General features: G+C 37.1%; 2 protein-coding genes across 3 annotated transcripts; one reads left to right on the forward strand and one right to left on the reverse strand.

Annotated features, from left to right (window-relative positions):
- Window positions 1-348: 348 nt before the first annotated feature.
- Window positions 349-6,105, reverse strand: LOC6646102 (cold shock domain-containing protein E1). The gene is made up of 10 exons (XM_023177776.2): window positions 5,686-6,105; window positions 3,791-4,377; window positions 3,311-3,705; window positions 3,013-3,220; window positions 2,479-2,946; window positions 2,253-2,406; window positions 1,946-2,115; window positions 793-1,866; window positions 533-710; window positions 349-462 (listed from the first exon to the last, which is right to left on the reverse strand). The coding sequence occupies exons 1-10, from the start codon at window positions 5,720-5,722 to the stop codon at window positions 446-448; spliced, it is 3,288 nt and encodes a 1,095-aa protein (XP_023033544.1). The 5' UTR covers window positions 5,723-6,105; the 3' UTR covers window positions 349-445.
- A 5,827-nt stretch (window positions 6,106-11,932) lies between these two features.
- Window positions 11,933-15,031, forward strand: LOC6646103 (AFG3-like protein 2). Of its 2 annotated transcripts, none has more exons than XM_023177778.2 (4): window positions 11,933-12,296; window positions 12,384-12,865; window positions 12,937-13,335; window positions 13,431-15,031. In XM_023177778.2, the coding sequence occupies exons 1-4, from the start codon at window positions 12,213-12,215 to the stop codon at window positions 14,926-14,928; spliced, it is 2,463 nt and encodes an 820-aa protein (XP_023033546.1). In that variant the 5' UTR covers window positions 11,933-12,212; the 3' UTR covers window positions 14,929-15,031. The 2 variants fall into 2 exon arrangements, with proteins under 2 accessions (XP_023033546.1, XP_002068945.1); XM_002068909.4 differs by having other exon boundaries at window positions 12,387-12,865.
- The last annotated feature ends 4,557 nt before the right edge of the window (window positions 15,032-19,588 follow it).

Here is a 19,588-nt window from a genome sequence, read left to right on the forward strand (position 1 = left end):
ATAAATTACAATTATTATATGGTAGATATTATTATTATTATCGTTTCGAATAGAGCGTTTATCTAGGGGGCGGGGAGGGGCATGGGGGAGGATTATTAGTTTCGGTTCTTTGTTTGTTTTTAATAATATTCATTATATAAAGGTATTAGGTTTATTTTTATTCTTCTAGCGACAAGTTCAAGTTACTGTTACTTTGTTGTTGTTTCTTTTTGTTAATTTTTATTGATGTTTGTTGTAATTGTTGCTTGTTGTTGCTGTTGGTTGTTGCTTGATGTTGTTGTTGTTGTTGTTTTTGTTGGTTGTGGTATGTTTGTTATAAGAATATAGAAAAAAAATATATATATAGGATGTTTTTTTTTTTTGATTTTGTTTTTTTTTTTGTTTTGTCTTTGATGTGCATCTAAAATATATTCGCCTGCCTCCTCTTTGGCATGGAACAATTGATTTACTCCACCAAGGTACCTTTAGATAAGAGATATTTTGAATATTATTAGTATTTTTGGAATTGAGACGATTTGTATTTATCAATCACCTGGAATGCGTGGATGGCGTGCCAGCGCAGAAAAGCCTTTGCCCTGCGGTCCCTTGGGTGCCCGTATCAATATTAAACGTGGCACAGTATCATCGCCATTGAGTTTAAGGCGCGAGATCAGACGATCGGGACGATCGTTTATTTTCAAAACATTGCAAGCCGAAGATTTCCCATTGCGCTGAAGACGAGAGAGAGAGAGAGAGAGAAAGATCAAAATCAGATAGCCCCTTTCGATCTAATCATCATCTATTTCAGCTTACCTGATTGGTCACCACTGAAAATTCAACTGTATCGCCTGGATGTAGAGCCACTGTATTACCCTGAACTTCGGACATGTGAAAGAATAATTTCTTGCCATCTTCCACCTCGAAATTGAGAAAACCAAATTGCCCCTTAATGGAATCGACGGTGGAACGTTTCTTTTGTCGCACAGCATTGACAACAGCAGCACGGCCGCTCTCATCGATGCGGAAGCTAACCAAATCGCCTTTTTGCAACAGATCTCGCTTGTTAACCAAACTGGTAATGCCGAATTCATGCTGTGAAATGACAGTGGTACGCTGCTCATCGAGTATCTCGATTAGGCCGGCGTATTCCTGTTGATCGGGATTGATGCAACGCAAGGGACGAGCCACAACACCATTGTGTACCGTTTCCAGCACTGCTGGCTGCGGTATTGAATTTTTTGGTAACATTCTTACATTCTCAGCGGGCAGACAATTGCCCGATACCGAGGTATTGCCATTCGGGGCTAATGTATATTCAACCTCTTGGCCCAATTCCAACCAATTGGGATTACCCAAATAGTTGCTAAAATGAAAGAATACTTCCTCATCGTGCGATAGAGTCTCAATGAAGCCAAAATTCTCTTTCATTACAGCAATAAAACCGCGATAAATTTGTGCACTTTCCGTATGATTATTATTCTCAATGCCATCTAATGATGATGTTCCGGTTCCAGTTGGGTTTGCTGCTGTTGCTGCTGCTGTCACTGCTGCTGCTGCTGTTGTTGTTGTTGTTGTTGTTGTTCCTGCTGCTACTGCTGCTGCTGCTCCTCCTCCACCGGGTGTTGTTATTGCCTGTTGAGTAAGGCTACCCATACTGCTGGTACTGCCACCAGGACTACCATGCATTATATAACCATTCTGGAGTGAAGCATTTGAGCTGCTGCCACTGATGCCATTCGAAAGAAGTTGTTGCTGTTCAATTGATTGTTGTGTAATGAGTTGTTGTTGTTGTTGTTGCTGCTGCTGCTGCTGCTGTTGTTGCTGCTGCTGTTGTTGTAGGGAAATTTGTTGGACATTAACGGCAATATATTCCTTATTACGTTTGACCTGTTGAAAACAAAAAGACAGTTACTTAGTCGCTCTCTCTCTCTTCATCTCTCTGTGTGTGTCTCTTGTCAATTCTTACCATATAAATATCGAAGCGCACACGCTCCCCAATCCTTGGTGGTTTTTCGCAGTCTTTAAGAAAATACATTATAGTCTTTTTACTATCGGTATGCTCATAGGTTATAACGCCACCCTCGACACGATCTTGAGATTTAATGGGACTCTTGGGTGCCTCTCGTGTCACGCAGCCTGCAAATGACAATAACAATACTAATTAACTAAACTGTTCGAATATGAATCTATGATAAAAAAAAAAACCTAATAGTCCGACATTAGAGCTCTGAACTCTTGTCACATTGATCTAACTTTTCTTTGGTCTTAATTACCTTCAATATTGCTGGCCATGAGAGTTTCAAATTGCACACTATTTGGCGGCAGATGCTTAATGCGTATGGCCTGCAAACGCGAATTGTTATAAGCCAAACCGGGCTCCTGAATGACAGTGAATTCCACTTCATCGTTGACCTCTATTTCGCGGCTCTAAAACAAAAAAAAAAAAAAAACAAAATGAGTTTTTTTTTCTTTGAATTGATATTATTTGTGGCATCTTACCGTATCCAAGACCTCGGTGAAATGGAAAAATAAACGCGCCTGCCTCTCTACACAGCGTAGAAAACCAAAACCATCTTTAAGCGAAGCAATTGTGCCCTGTTCACGTTTCTCGCCCGACACTTTAAAGGTCTCATCTAGCAGGGCAATCGATGTGGCACGTTGCAATTGATCACGCCTATCGGTGGCCAATAGGAATTGCACCCAATCGCCATGACGCAATGTGAAATCACCTTTTTGATCCTTATCACCGAATGGTACTTCAACTTCCGAATAATCAAGAGCACGATAACGTATACGTCCCGGCAATGGATCATTATTCTGTCGTACAGGATTATTGCGATCCAATGATTTTAATACCTGACCCTTATACACAGTATTATCGACATCCTCAAAGATTACAGAACCGGGTGGCAGACGTGTTATATTACATGCAAATTCTCTACCCTGTGGTGGTACAGAAGCCGATTGCTGATGTGGAAAAGAAAGTCGTTTATTTATAATTCAATTCGAGTTGATTGATTAACCGTTACTTACGCTACGCGTTTGTATGGTAAATTCAACATCATCGCCAGGACGTAGCTCAACATTGCCTTCGGCTTCGGAGAAATGAAAAAATATCTCTTTAACAACATCGGCGCGTTCAATAAAGCCAAATGACTCTTTCATGGAGCAAACAACACCACGATATTTCACAGGTTGTGCCGGATTCTCCAGGCGTATATGGCAGGCGCCCAGGTTGCCTCTGTTTTTCAAAGCAAATCAAAAAAAAAATAGTTAGCTAAACGTTTTAGAGTGTGATAGTTTTTTTTTTTTTTTTTGTATGTATTCTAACCTTTGGTTTGTAGCAATTTGAAAGCTGACCTTATCGCCAGCCCTCAAATTAACATTGCCCTCGACATCATCTTTGGTATAGGGTAAAAAGAAGCATTCACCACGATTCTCATAGCTAATGCGACCAGTTGTCTCGCTGGAGCTTAACACATTATTGGCGCTATCCGTACGCAATTCGGTGGTCACTGTACCGGTTACACGCTCCTCCGATAATACCACTTCGGGTGCTATTTTAGATACTTGACTAGCAATTGGCTTGCCCGTACGACGATCGTATGTCATTTCAAATTCCACTGGATCACCGATCTTTAAATGATCAATATTGCCGCTAAATTGCGAGAAATGAAAGAAGAGACGTGCCTGACGCTCACAGCATTGTATAAAACCATAAGAATGCTGCAAATAGATAGTAGATAGATAGATAGATATATAAATGAAACAATTTGGATAAATTCGATTAAATTCTTTTGCTAGTTCATACCAATAACTTTTCAATGATTCCTGTTTCTCGTGTTGCCTGATTGGGATCGTTGGCAGCATTTGATGTCGAGTTACTTGAATTTGAGCCAAATATTGATGAGGAGCTATTGCCTCCGTTAGTTAGGACACTATTTGATTGAAAGACGCCAATTTGTGGGGGATTTTGTATGACATCGTTCACCTCATTGGCATCAAACATTCCAATGCTTTGATGTTGTTGTTGTTGTTGTTGTTGTTGCTGCTGCTGCTGTTGTTGTTGTTGTTGCTGCTGCTGTTGATGTTGATGTTGTTGCTGCTGCTGCTGCTGTTGATGTTGCTGTTGCTGAAGATGTTGCTGTTGTTGTTGTTGTTGCTGCTGATGATGATGCTGTTGTTGCTGCTGCTGCTGCTGTTGCATAGACTGCTGTCCCATGCCCAAAGATGGCGTCGGTGGTCCCTGCTGCTGTTGTTGTTGTTGCTGCGGCTGCAGGCCAAGGGTGGTCGAGTCCAGTGTGAATGTACCAATTGTGGGAAATGTTGTGGGAATACCCAAATTGCGCATGGCATTCATATTGAAATAGCCATCGCATGGCAAATTATCATAGATCTCTGCAGTAAAAAAAAGAATAGAAAAAATGAATAAGACGATCAGATTTTCTGTGCCTGTGTGTGTGTGTGTGTGTGTGAATGGGAAAGTTACATTTTTGAGACATGAAACTGGTTTTTCAAATGTCAATTTGAAAGCCATTCCCCATTCCCGTCGCAATATGTGCTTTCTCTTTACTCTTTCACTCTCCCTCTCCTTCTCTGATTCTCTATATGCAAAACTTGATTCGCATTTAATTACATACACCTAAAATTAAGTATTTCAACAAGATCATTTACAATTACTTTAGCAGTAAGTAACGTTAATTAAGTTCCTATTAGCATTGAGATTTTTGAAAACCGTTTTAATTTTTTATTATTTTAGTTCTAGTAAGTAAATTCTTAAGCTTGATGATCTACATCAAGTAGTTGTATCAGTGGGCTTAGGAAACTGGTAATGCATATCCTCCAGCAATATTTTCTAGATCGTTCTAAGTTCTTTTGATAAGACATTAAAAACTAATTATCCGTTTTTTTACAAAAACACTCTCAGGAACTAATTATAATGGGGAAACTAAAAAAATTAGTCAAACTTTGCATTTAGTCGGGCCGAGGTCATTTTAAAGGCAACACAAAAAGGTGAGCAGGTTGTCTGTATAGCAGACTTTGCTAAAGAACTCCAGAATTGCAATAGCCATACCATGTCTTGAACGTTAAAACTAGTTGGGAATTGCAACTAAATGAATATTGAAAATGTCGTCCTTAAAATGGTTTTAGAAATTTGAAATACTTTAGGAGAGATGATGTTTTTTGTGAGACAACTTCAAATTTATATCGAAGTCACGTTTTTTGAACTTGCGTCAAAGATACAGCCCGTAATTCTGAACCGATTATAATGAAACAAAGTGCAATCAACCCAGAATGGCCACCATTCTGTTCCATTCCACATGACCACATTCACAATTTTTATACCCTTGCAAAAAGGGCATATTAATTTTGGTCAGAAGTGTGCAACGCATAGAAAGAAGCATTTCCGACCATATAAAGTATATATATTTTTGATCAGCATGACGAGACGAGTTTATATAACCATGTCCGCCAGTCCGTCCGTCAAAGCAAACTCCTTCAGACCGTAACTCTTAATTCTAATTCTAATAACTTACACCGATTTCAAATGATAATTCTTTTTTTTGGAAGTGTTTGAAAAACAAGTTTCCCTTTTAAAGACCCCCAACAATAACTGATCCCAAATGGGTTAATGCTTAATTGATATTTATGGATTACTATATTCAACTATAAACTAAGTGTATTTAATATTAATTTGTCACTCACCTTCACCTGTGCGATAAACCTTCGATTGTGTATTCATATTGGCGGCGGCAATTGCAATTACTTTAAGAATCGATCGAGGAAAGTTTTGTTGTTGTTTTTTTGTTGTTTTTTTTTTTTTTTGTATTAGATTGAAAAAATGCTGTTAACGTGACTAGCACAGGATAATTTCAAAAGGTTTCCTTCCTTCTGCGGATAATTTGGGAATTGGGAGTGAAGGATGACTCTCTGAGTGACTGACTGACTGACTGACTGTGGGATGTTACGGTTCCGGTTGAGTATCTCTCCTTGATTCTATTGGTCTTTTTTGATGTGAAAATCCAATCCGTATCCGTTTTTTTTTTTTTTGTAAATTATATGATTATAATGATGAAGAAGAGTTTTTGCTTTTGTTGTTGTTGTTGAAGAGAGCAATACGAGATTTTGTTTTGTTGTATTTGTTTTTTGTCTTTTTGCGAAAACTCCAACACAAAGAAAATTAGAAAAATTTAAGGACCAAAAAACGACCCGACAAAAAATTGTTTCTTTTTTTGTTTGTTTTTGTTGTTATCAAAGAGAAAAACTAAGCAATAAATACGTATATGTGTTTGTTTCGTATTATTATTATTATTATTTTTTGTTTTTTATTTTATTTTTATTTATTTTTTTTATTTTTTGTTTTTTTTTGTATATATATTTTGGCTAAACACTGGCACAAGAGGCACTGAAATTCCTTGTCTTCGAAGTTAATCAAACAAATTTTTGTTGTTTCTTTTATTTATTTTGTTTCTTCCTTCTTCTTTTTTTTGTTGTTGCTTGTTGTTTTGTTTTGGTTTGTTTTGTTGTTTGTTGTTGGTGTTGTTAATGAAGAAAGAGATTTAGTAGTTGTGGGCGAGGGGTGTGTATTGTTTTTGAGGGGGTAAGGAGAAGTGGGTTGTTGTTGTTGTTGTTTTTGGAGGGCAAATCGAATAGTTTCTTTTTAATGTAAAATGGTTGAGAAAAATGCCAAGAAATATTGTTAAGTTTTTGTTTTTTGCTTTCCTTTGCTTTTATTTGTTATTCGTTTTGTGTTTTGTTTAATAATGAAAATGCATTCCAGCTGCTGCTGCCGTTGGTTGGTTTCTTCTTTTGTTTATTTTTAGGGGTTTTAAATTTAGTTATTTTGAAATTTTTTATTTTATTTTTTAGTTTTACTAGAAAAATACACTGGGGCTTGTGGTTTTTGTTGCTCGTTTTATATGGAATACTTATTTCATTTAAATGTTTTGTTTAGTTTGTTTGTTTTTTTTTTTTTTTTTTTTTTGGGCTAGATTAGTTTTTTGTTTTTGTTTTGTTGTTTGATATTTGAATAGTTTGTTGTTGTTGTTTTTCGGAAATTGGTTAAATTGGTATTTTTGTTTTTTTTGTATTATTTTTATTTATATATATAATATATATTTTTGTTTGTTCTTGTTGTAGGCAATCGTTGTGGTTTTTTGTATTTAGGAAGTAATAGTGTGATTTTTATTTTATTGATTAAGTTGTTTTTGTGTTTTTTGTTTGTTTTATATTCTTATATATTTAATGCAAATTAATTCAATTGCTCTGTGGCGGCGCCCTTTGTGATTTTTCTTTTTTTTGCGTGTGGAGAAGGCGCGGCGCGGCGCGGGGGCGGGCGATCTGAAATGCTAGGGGGCTACCTAACGTGGGGTAGGGGAAACTTGGCTTTATAGCCACCTAGCGTTGATTTCTCGTCTCCTCGTTTTCTCTCCCTTGCTCTCTTTTGTGGGGTTTTTGTAATCTGCCGCTCTCTTTTGTTTATGCACACTGGGTTCGTTCTCTTTCTCCTTTTTATCGCTGATTCTCTTGCACTGATCCGTCGTAGCTTTTGTTGTTCTCTTTGCAGTTTGGTTATGCCATTCGCCTTTGCTCGGTTCTTCTGTCTCTCTCTCTTGCCAGGTTCTCTTTGATATTCTCTTTGATGCTCTCTCTTTCGCTGTATAATTCTATTACTTTTCGGTTGATGGTTCTCTTTTATTGCTGTTTCGTTTACTCTTTTGTTGTTGATGTTTTTATTTTGTTTTTATCTACTAGGCAAATATATGAATTGTTTATATGTATTGTGTGTGTGTGTATATATAGATATAGATACTCTTTATGTGTGTGTCCGTGTAATCGTCCTCGTCTTCGTCCTTTTCCTCTCTTTGTCTCCTCTGCTTCTATGTTCTCTTTCTTTGTTGTTGTTTTTTTTTATGTTTTTCTTTTGTTTTTTCTTTTATAACATTAAATCTACGATTATTAATTTTTTTTCTTGTTTTTGAATGCTTTTTGAAGTCTTATTTTTATAACCTAGGGTTGATTTTTTTCCTCTTTTCTTCTTTGTTTTCTTTTTCACTTAGTTTCGGTTTCTTCTTTTACAAATTACGTTTTTGTTTTTGTTTTTTTTTATATATTGTTTTTGTTTGTTGGTTTTTATATAATATAATATATAATATACTATAGTATATATGTATCGAAGTCCTTTAAGATATCACGAATTTGTTTCAATGTTTTTTTTTTTGTTTTCTGTTTTTTTTTTTTTTTTTAATTTGTTATTTGCTCTTAAGTGTAAAGTTGTTGTTGGTTTTTTTTTGTTTTTTAGATTTTTGTTTAGCTTTTTTCAGTTTTCCATTTAGAGATTTTGTTTTTTCTTCGTTTTTGTTGTTGTTGTTGTTATATATTTTATAAATTTACAGTTAATTATCACAGAGTTGTTAAATCTTTCTTTGAATTTGTTTTTTTTTTTTTAATGTTTTTTGTTTTTAATTCTTTTTGTTTATTCCATTTAGACTTTTAACATTTCTCACTAGGTACACTTATAAAAAACAAAAAAAAAAACTTATTTGAAAATTATTTGTAAAAAAAAGAAGTTATTTTTGTTTTTGTTGTTTTCTTCGTTTCAGTTTTAGAAAAAAAAATTGTTTCTCTTTGGCACTTAAGCCGCAGTTGTTGTTGCTTTTACTCTTCCGTTTGTTGTTTTTAGGTTTTTTTCTTGTTTCTTTTTTTTTTATTATTGGCTAAGTTAAGTTGCGTTTGTTGTTGTTGTTGTTGTTGTATTTTGTGTGTGTTTTCAGTTGTATTTTCTTTTGCTTTTCTTCTCTCTACATTTCGCCGTCACTCTCTTCCTATTTATCACTTTCTCTCTTTATCACTTTCTTCGTCTCTCTCTCTCTCTTTCTGTCTCTCGTTTTCTCTTGTGTAAAACGTGACTTAAAAATTAATAGAATTCTTGTAGATTTTTGGTTTTCAATGTTTTTTGTTTTTGTTTAAATTTTTTTTTATTTTTTTGTATTTATTGTTACCGTTTAATGTTGTTGTTGGTTTCTTTCACACTTTTTATTTATTATTTGCTTTGCTTTCGTTTCTCTGTTATGTTTTTGCGGCACAATTGTTGCTCGATTCTCTCTTTCTTTCTCCTTAGCAATCTTTTATGGTCTCTCTTTCAATCCTTTTATATGCAATATTGCATTCGCTCTTAAGGTTATCTTGCTGAGCGTTCGCTATGCTCTCTTTTTTCTCTAACTTTCTCTTGTCTTCTCTAGATTTCTCTTCTATTCTCTATTTTCTCTTTGCTTCCTGCAAATTTGTTTTGTTTTTTTTTATTTATTTAGTTTTAGACACAGATCCGTTACTTTAGCTTAGGCTTTTGCTCTTTTCTAGTCTCTCTCTCACTCCCTCTCTCTCGTTGCGGCGAGTAGTTGCAGTTTTGTTTTTGTTTTTACAGTTTCTCAGTTACAGAATGGGGGCGTGGTCGCTTAGGAGGAGGCGTGAAGGGCTGCCCCCAGCGCTAGACTTAAGACTAAATTTCTCTTTGTTGTTTCCGTTTTGTTGTTGTTGTTTAGTTAAATAATTTAAATTATTATTATTTTATTTATGTTTTTGTTTCTTGTTTTGTGGCGTTTAAATTAAATTGTTTGTTTTGTTTTTGTTTTTTACTCCCGGTTATTTTGTACTTTAAAACTTTAATTCAGTTGTTGTTGTTGCTCCTTTGTGTGGCTTGTTGTTGTTGTCGTTGTAGAGTGGGGAAGAATGGGGTTTTGTGGGCATGGACATATGGGCGGGGCGGGGCGGGGTGTATGGTAACAAAAATTCGTAATTAAATTAAAGCTTTTTGTGTGGTTTCGTCGTTTTCTCTTTTTGTATTTTGTATTTAGTTGAAGGAAAATTAAATGAGAAGTTTTGGTTTGTTTGATTTGTTGTTTTTGTTTTTTCTTTTTATATTGTTGATGCTGCTGTTGTTGTTGATGCTGCTATTTGAGAGCTTGGAGAGATCTCCTTTTTGTAGTTGGTGGTGGTGGTGGTGGGGGGGTTAAAGAGCCTCCGCCTTTGCTTTTCCGTTTGTTTTATCCTTGTTTGTTGCACTTGCTCTCTCTCTCTCTCACACACACACACACAATCTGGCTTACACCTCTCTTTCGCCACCGCCTTCCTATCTCTTTGCGTTAATTCTCTCTTTTATTTTTCTTGTTTTATTTCTTGCTTGTTGCTGATTAACGCTTATTTATTGTTATTTTCCGTTCTTCTATCTAAGACTACCGTTTCAGTTGGTTGTTGTTGTTTCTTATTTGTTGTTGCTTTTTGAGTATTGACGAGTTAATTTCACAGCGTTGCAATTTGTTTGGTTTGTTGTTGGTTTACGGTTATCTCTCTTTATCTCGGTGTTCGTAGCTTCCGCCTCTTTGCTGTTCTTAGCTTTCTTCCCCCGCAAGTCTTCAAAGTTTCAAGCTTGGCTTGTTGTTGCTGTTATTTGCGCAGTCGCTATTCTCTCTGTTTCTCTAGCTGACTTTAGCTTCTTTTTTTTATTTATTCTTCACTCTCCTTGTTGGTCTCTTTGACTTTCTCTCTTTCTCTGAAGTTCTTCCTCGCTTTTGAAGTTGTTTTCCGGCTTTTTTGTTTTGCTTGTTTGGTTTTTCTTTTTTTAATATAATTTTTTTTTCACTTTAGTTAACTTGTTTTTCTTTTGTTTGTTTTTGTTGTTGTTGGTGTAAAAATTAAATTAAAAACAAAAAAAAATTAAGAGTTTTTTATGGCCAAAAACTGACTTCGACTTTGGTTTTTTCTCTTTCTCTCTCTCTCTTTGCTTTTTTCTCTCAGTTGCGGTTTTCCATAATTTTTTGAGCTTTATTTGCTGTTGTTGTTGGGGTATGTAACTAAATTTGTTGTTGCTGTTGGTGTTGTTGTTTTCCTTTTTTTTTTTTATTTGTGATTTAAATTATTATTTGCTTTTTTATTTATATTTTTTGATTCGTTTTCGTTGGTGTTTTTTTTTTGTTTTATTTTAGTTGGTTTTTTGTTGTATGTTTTATAATTTTTTTAAAGTATTATTTATCATTTTTATTATTTTGTTGTTGTTGTTATTTTGATGAAAGTGATGTCAAAACGGAGTTTTAGTTACAAAAGCTGCAAAGAGACGAAGAGAAAATTGAAAAAATTTATAAGATGGAGAAAAAGATTTGGAACAATTAGCAAGTGAAATCTACACCGACTCGATGTTGTTTTTGTTGTTGCACTTTTATTGATTTTTCAGTGTTGCGAGAGACCGGAAAACATTTTTTGCACGCACTCACACATACACGCAGCAGGCATACACGCAGACGAGGCAGCCAAATACATATATTAATACATACACATACACAGACACATATATGTATATATTATTTTTATATATACATTGTCACTGCATTTGTCTAACTATTTTTACACATTCTTCTTTAATTTTTTCTTTGTGAATTTTGCTTAAATTTAGCAGAAAAAAAAACTGTACATATAGCCGCCGCTCTCACTCTACACACATGCTCACATACAGTGCTGGTACAGACACATTGACACAAACACACACACACACACACACACACACACATCCATACAGTGCCAACTTGGTAAGTTTTTTCTTTTCTCTGTGCTTCTAGTTTTTTCGGCATTCGCAAATTTGAATTTTCACCCATTAAACTTTGTATATTTGGCAATATTTGATAGCTAATCACAGCATTGAGTCTTTGAGCACTTGTATTTCATAATTTTGCTTGAAAATTATGTTAATTAATTATTTTATTTGTTAGAGAAAAGAATTTTCACAACTGGACAAATACGTACCACACTAACAACATAACCAGTGCTGGCAAGTTGGCTTGTTTCTCGTCGAAGTTGACGATAAATTTTCATCGGTAACAATAACGATAACACTTTGCGATAACTACTGTTAAATTTGAACAGTGCTCATAAATGATGCTGTTAAATGGATGTTATGTGATGCAGCCCTAGTCAGATTTCACAATTCGTAATAAATAAGAGCAATTTTGATTTTATTACATATTTTCAATTACAAAACGAGACACTGACACTGCGACAGGGCTTGGGACAAAACAGCTTGCCCATACAGTAGTTTTAACCGAATTGTCGTAGGTGTAAGTGGAAATTGACGACGCTAACACACGGGGAAGGTGGCGCAAAAGGAAGAGGTGTCAAATCAGCCCACTCATCGTTAAATAATAACCTCACGCGGCGGAAAAATATCCTAAATCTTTTGAGTCGTCATGGCTTTCCGTTTGCTGAGCACAGCCAAGGCGATGAATAGCTTAATGCGGCGAAGCTACTTAACCGGACCGCTAAATAATAAGGTAAGAACGAAAGATAATCTCTCCCCGCCCCTACCAACTCAACTTAACACAAAGTTTCACAACTTTAATTTAATCTCATAACTGGAGCAGGTGCAGCGTGAAGCCGGCGTCAGTGTACTATCGGTGGAAATGTCACCCTTATTACGTTACATAGTCCAACAGATGCAATTGTTTTGCAAAAAACCGCCAAAAGGTTTTGAGAAATATTTCGAGGCTGCCGGCAAAACACAACCAAAGGGCGATAAGAAAACAAGCAAATCACCAGCCACAGAGAAACCACCCTCCTCCTCATCTTCCTCATCGTCATCCAAGCCGAAGGCGCAGAGTTCAGCTGCCTCAGAATCAAAATCTGATTGGAATTTTGGCATGTTCAGTAATAGTTCGCGAGGACCAGCAGCGAATCGTGGCGCAAATAGTCCCGGTGGTCGTCCATTGGGCGGCGAAGGCGGTGGTGGTGATCGTGAACGTTGGATCCTTCTGGGAGCCATTGGCGCTGTCGTTCTAGTCGGTTCGTTTGCCTTCTTCGAAATGGGCTACAAGGAAATCTCGTGGAAGGAGTTTGTTAACAGGTAACAACACACACACACACACACCATCCGCCGAATCTCTGCTAGAAATAATGTGTGTATCTTCCTCGTAGTTATCTCTCCAAGGGCATTGTGGAGAAACTGGAGGTGGTCAACAAAAAGTGGGTACGCGTACGACTTCAACAGAACGGTGGTCAGGGCAGCGGCGTTCTTTGGTTCAATATCGGCAGTGTGGATAGTTTTGAGCGTAATCTGGAGACGGCACAAACCGAAATGGGTACAGAATCCATCAATTTTGTTCCTGTCATCTATCGCAACGAAGTCGAAGCGGCCAGTTTGACGGGTCTGTTGCCAACGTTATTGATCATTGGTTTCCTCGTCTACATGATGCGCAAATCTGCGGATATGATGGGAGCCGGTGGTCGTGGACGTAAAGGTGGTGGACTCTTTGGCGGTGTCATGCAATCCACAGCAAAACTAATTAATCCCACAGAAATTGGTGTTGGCTTCAAGTGGGTTAAATTACATTTTTTATTTGTTCGCTTTGTCAGAATGGGAACTAATTGTTTTTGCTTTTTGTTTGTTTATTTTGTTTTTACTTTTTCAGGGATGTGGCCGGCTGTGAGGAGGCCAAAATCGAAATTATGGAATTTGTTAATTTCTTGAAGAATCCTCAACAGTATATTGATCTGGGTGCAAAAATCCCAAAGGGTGCCATGCTCACCGGACCACCGGGAACGGGTAAAACATTGCTGGCCAAGGCCACAGCTGGCGAGGCGAATGTTCCATTTATCACAGTCTCTGGCTCCGAGTTCCTTGAAATGTTTGTGGGCGTGGGACCGTCACGTGTACGCGATATGTTCGCCATGGCCCGAAAGCATGCACCCTGCATTCTGTTCATTGATGAAATCGATGCAGTGGGTCGAAAGCGTGGAGGCAAAACATTTGGCGGCCATTCCGAGCAGGAGAACACCTTGAATCAGTTGCTGGTGGAAATGGATGGCTTTAATACCACCACCAATGTGGTTGTATTGGCAGCCACCAATCGTGTGGATATCTTGGATAAGGCTCTGATGCGTCCTGGTCGTTTCGATCGTCAGATTTATGTCCCAGCACCGGATATTAAGGGCAGGGCAAGTATTTTCAAAGTTCATTTGGGTTCACTCAAAACCGAACTGGATAAGAATGATCTGTCGAGAAAAATGGCTGCCCTGACGCCGGGTTTCACCGGAGCCGATATTGCCAATGTGTGTAATGAGGCCGCTTTGATAGCGGCACGTGACTCCAAAGATTCGATTGTTCTGAAGCATTTCGAACAAGCCATTGAGCGTGTGATAGCCGGCATGGAGAAGAAGACGAATGTCTTGGCCCCAGAGGAGAAACGCACGGTGGCCCACCATGAGGCTGGACATGCTGTAGCCGGTTGGTTCTTGGAGCACGCCGATCCTTTGCTAAAAGTATCCATCATACCGCGAGGCAAGGGCTTGGGTTATGCTCAGTATTTGCCCAAAGATCATTATTTGCTATCGAAGGAGCAACTTTTCGATCGCATGTGCATGACTTTAGGTGGACGCGTGGCCGAAGAGCTATTTTTCAATCGCATTACAACTGGTGCCCAAGACGATCTCAAGAAGATTACCGACATTGCCTACTCGCAGGTTGTTCGTTTCGGCATGAACGAGAAGGTGGGTCAGGTTAGCTTCGATGTGGGCCAGAGCGGTGATCCGGTTTTCAGTAAGCCCTACTCCGAGGATACGGCCCAGCTGATTGATGGAGAGGTACGATCGATAATTAAGTGCGCCCACGAGGCGACGACAACTCTGTTGTCCGAGCACAAGGAGGATGTGCGCCGTGTGGCCGAACGTTTGCTTCAAAACGAAGTCCTTAGTCGGGATGATATGATCGAGCTGCTAGGCCCACGTCCATTCAAGGAGAAATCCACATACGAGGAATTTGTCGAGGGAACTGGTTCCTTTGAAGAAGACACCACACTGCCTGAGGGCCTCAAGAGCTGGAATCAGGAGAAGAATCGTGAATCACCAACGGATACATCCACAACAACGCCACCGCCACCCACAAAACCAATGACGGCATCGACCAGCTAGAGCTGGAGCTACAGCTGGCGGATGGATCATCATCTTCGGCGGCGGCAGAAGCCTCTTTGTTTTTGTTGTTTAGTGTATGTACACAACGAGAGGAAGAGCAAGATCATCCCTAGAAATCCCCCCTCCCGGTTGAGACGTTTTGTTTTTGCGTAATTTTAAGCTAATATTCTGATTCTAGTTTTTTTGAGGCAGGGAGCTGACCCAAATTTCCCGTAGGCCGTATTTTCACAATAAAATAAACAAGAAGAAAAAAAAAAAACAAAAAACGAAAAAAAAAAAACCAAATACAAACAAAACTAAAAAATGTTTCAAAAGAGTTTTTATTTAAAAAGAGATGTGCATTCAAGTTTTTGAATATTTTTCAGATATATTTTCAAACTTTCGTTTAAAACTCGAAACGGCGCTTAACGCTAATCTGGCAATATATTGCCAAGCTTGTGTCTGGCAACTCTTGTAACTTTGGTATTTTAAATAACGCGTTAGTTACAATCCAAAGAACTTGGAGCGCGTCTTGTTCAAAGTTGTTTAAATGTTTATTTAACGTTTGCAACATAACACAGCTGTCGCAATAATTCCCAAATTAGTTAAACATGTCCTCAATTATATTTTATTAGCCAATTTATTGGTTTCTTAAAGAATAATCGTCGTTGTCAAAGCAATTTTCAAAGTCTTCCTTTACAAACTCTAGTGTTATTTTACTCGCATTCGCGGTAAGCGGTTTGTTTTTCTCATTTTTCTTAATGTTTAATCTTTCTGTGCTAACAGACAGAAATATAAAGGAATTCTGGAATCTCAGTGGAAAGGATATGTACAACGGATCGCGGATTAGCCTAATCATAGGAGTCACCTGCGTAGATATACACCTCCAACTCACGATTACCATTTAAGTCTAAAGATTACTGAAAAAATCAACAATTCGCCTAACATGTCTATGCTAACTAAATTGTGAACAAAAAATGAATGAACCAAATCTGCCTAAGGAAGGAATATGGAAGTAGGGATCTCGTACCCTTCTAAGCTGGTTAAGATTCCTGCTAATGGGCACCGGATATGCCTGAGCTGGACAAAGGAGTACAATATCCATATTCTCTTAATACCTCATTTCGTATCAGTCGACAATGTGGGAGGCTTAGTAGAAATGGGTTTTAAAAAAGAGGATATAAAACTAATTTATCCTATATCTAAGAGGCTACTTCTACTTGAATGTTGGTTTTATCGAAATCTAGGAGCTGGATATCCTTGAGCTGGACACAAAAGTGATAAATCTGTGGCTTCCTTTATCTCAAAAGGTTTAATCATTCTAAAGGGAATACGTGGAACTGGATGTGAATGGGACAGTAATCTTTGATTGGTTCTTTGGTTCGGTAAGTCAAGTCAATTAAAATTTAAATTAATTGTAAATATTGGTGGACTTCATTCTACTTTTCCTACAATGATTTAATTTCATAAGATTGTAGTAGAGCAAAATCTATTATTTTTGTATGATATTGAAGGGTATACTTTGTATAGCATACATACATACATACATTTGTATACCCTTCAGTTAGGCAGTTCATTACTTTTTCCAAATTAACCAGTCTTAATGTTTTCTACTACCATTTGATTTTACCACATTTTAAGACGTTTTTTGTTTTATGTACAGTAAAGGAAAAAAGTCAACATACACCTCCAATTTTGGCATAATTCGGCTTTTTGCTCTAAAAATTAAAAATGTAATTATGCCATAATTTAGAGGACCAAAAGCTAACTCTATGCGAGAAGAAAAAATTCAAAAATATTTAAAACAATCAATGTTATTGGCAACAGATAACGTGGCGGGAAAAAGTCTACATACACCGAAATACCTTCTCTTAATAACTTAAAGAACAATGATATATTGTACATTTCAAGATTCTTTGCTGCAAACTGCTGCTTTGTAGGTCTTCCCTATTGCTGTGAGTTTTATAAGCCGAATTTAATCTCGAAAAAATAGGATAACTCAATGTCTATTTCATAGTATCATTACAAAAGTCCTTCACAAAGCAAAACTAGTTGGCTGAAAAGGATGACACACATCGCAATAAGTTAATAGAATAGAGTTAGTTAATAGAAACGCTGGTCCTGTATGTAAGCAAATTCGGTTTAAGTAACGGTATTTTATTTTAAAAAAACCCATTCACTCGGACGTTTGAGTGTACGGTGAAAGCTTTGAAAGCTTTTTAAATTCTAACACATTCTCTTAAATGTTGCACTCTTTAAAAATGTCCCTCTGTTGCCGGCTTACTCTCTAGTACTTTCTCTTACTCGCTTGTTCGCTATCGCTCTCTCTCTCTTTTGCATATTATGGGGCTTATCAGTTAGTTATCAGCTGTGTTGATGCTGCAGTACATGCGCTCTATGCAGCTGTAGCCGGCACGGCACACGTTGAACGTTGGCTTTGGCTTTGGCTTTTGGCTGAATGTGTCTGTGGCGCGGCTGAAGCTTTGCTCAACTACAACTAACCGCTGCCGCCTACCACTACGCGTGCATGCATAGGCATGCATGCACATGCACGACTACAACTACAAATCGACACACATTCACCTCCATTGGGGCTTCTTGGCCTGCCTGCCTGCCTGCCTGCCGGTTGCTTGCTTGCTTGCTGCTGCTGCTTTCTGCCTGTCGTGGGGCCCGTCGTCAGTGTCGTCTTGTTGGTTGTCGCGTTCGGTGTGTGCGCACTACACACACAAAATACAAAATAAAAGAAACAGAAAACAAATTAAGAAGAAGCAATTCATCAGCAGAATACAAAAATATAAATAATATACAAAATTATTCTAGCCTCTCGTCATCTCATAAATCCGCTGCAAGTTGCAGTTGCAAAAGGAGTGTAAATTTCATTACAATAAATGTTAATAAATCCAAAATATCACGAAAAATGAGTCTCAAAAATCAAATTTTGAATAAGTCAAATAAATTTTTATAAAAACCATTCGCAATCCTTTATTTTTTTTTATATTTTTTTCAATTTTTTTTTGTTGTTATTTAATGAATGCATATTGAACGATTTGATTATATAATATACACAAATTCAACAAAACAAACAAGCCAAAAACAAAATAAAAAAAAAAAAACCTACAACAAATTCGCGCGGCAAATTTCAATTTCACTTCAAAAAAAAAAAAGAAGAGGAGAAAAAATAAAGAGGTTTTTAGGCCAAGTGTGTGTGTGTGTGTGTGTGTGGGGTTTGTTAGTTCTCTAGTTGGAAATCCATTTGGAATTTCAAAGAGGATAACAAAATCGATCCGGAAAGACGAGGGCGCCATTTTGAGTTGAGCTTTTTCGGTATTCGATCGCCAAAAAAATGATTGCCGGCCGGCTAAATTTTATTTAACTGTACAAATTTTAATGATCACCGATGACTGATCAGTGATCATAGATTACATTAGTTCATTTGCTTTTATATGTACATGAAAATTCTTGTATTTATTTTTGTTGTTGTTTTTTTTTTTGCCAATTGCCACAATTGGCGGGTCACGTGTTTGTCAGTTAACTTCTGCTCTCGTTGTACCGTTACATGTTCTCCATGTGTTGGTGTGTGTGTTTGAGTGTGTGTTGTTGTTGCTGTTGTGTTGTGTCTGTTTGTGAAAGCTTGCATGCTGCGCGTTATTATTGTTGTTCTCTACCATCCAGTCACCACCACCCACACCACTCCCCCCCACCGACCGACCGAGACCCACTGTCTCTCTCTCTCTCTCTCTCTCTCTCCATAAAGTGCATGCCATGGGGCTTCTTCTTTGTGTGGGTGTGGGAAAGATCAAGGCGCGTATTAAACACACACACACACACACACACACTACAACAACAGCAGCAACAACAACAAGAACAAAACGAAACAGTACAGAAAAAACAAAAAACTTCATTTCAGTCAATAAAAATTGGTTGCTTATATGTAGTTGAATACCCTGCTGCCTGGTTCTAGATTGTTGGCTTACACCATCGACTGATCATATCTTTTATACATACATGTATATGTACATATGTACATATGTACATCAATCTAAAAACATTTCAATATTCGATTCATACATTTCTCTCTAAAGATCCCTCACCAATTGACGAATTTAATTGATCGAAATTCGAATTTTTACTCTCAAATTGATCAATTCAAATAGATTCCTCGAAAAACATATATAGACTGCAGATTCTTATCCAATTAAACGCTAATCATTGATATTAAACGATCGTTCCTTAGAAATAATAGTATTAATGAAATAATTCAATATTAAGTACAAGAAAAAAGAAAAAAGTCTTACCAAATCTAATTAATTCAATGTTTTTTAAATGCACTTAGATCAAAGGCTTTCTTATATGGATAATGCAAATGCTGTCATATTTTAATTGATGCTAATCGAGTTATAAAACATAATTTTTACTTACGGTACCTGAAAGTCGACTTCTTCTGTTATTTTTCTTTATAAATTTAATTTTATTTTCGTTGCATCAACCTTAAAAAAATACTAGAAGTCAGCTGTGTTTTTTATAGTTCCATCTCTCTCTCTCTCTCTCTCTTAATTTGGTGGGTGAGATAAGGGCATCCATGGGTAATCATTAGTAAGTAGTTGTCTGAGGATAATTACGATGGTAAGAAATCTTGTCTTACCAAGTAAGAGTTGTTAGATGGCGGTTTCATTCACATTAA

The sequence above is a fragment of the Drosophila willistoni genome (genome assembly GCF_018902025.1).
Source record: "Drosophila willistoni isolate 14030-0811.24 chromosome XR unlocalized genomic scaffold, UCI_dwil_1.1 Seg105, whole genome shotgun sequence".
In the NCBI taxonomy this organism is placed as follows: Eukaryota; Metazoa; Arthropoda; class Insecta; order Diptera; family Drosophilidae; genus Drosophila; species Drosophila willistoni.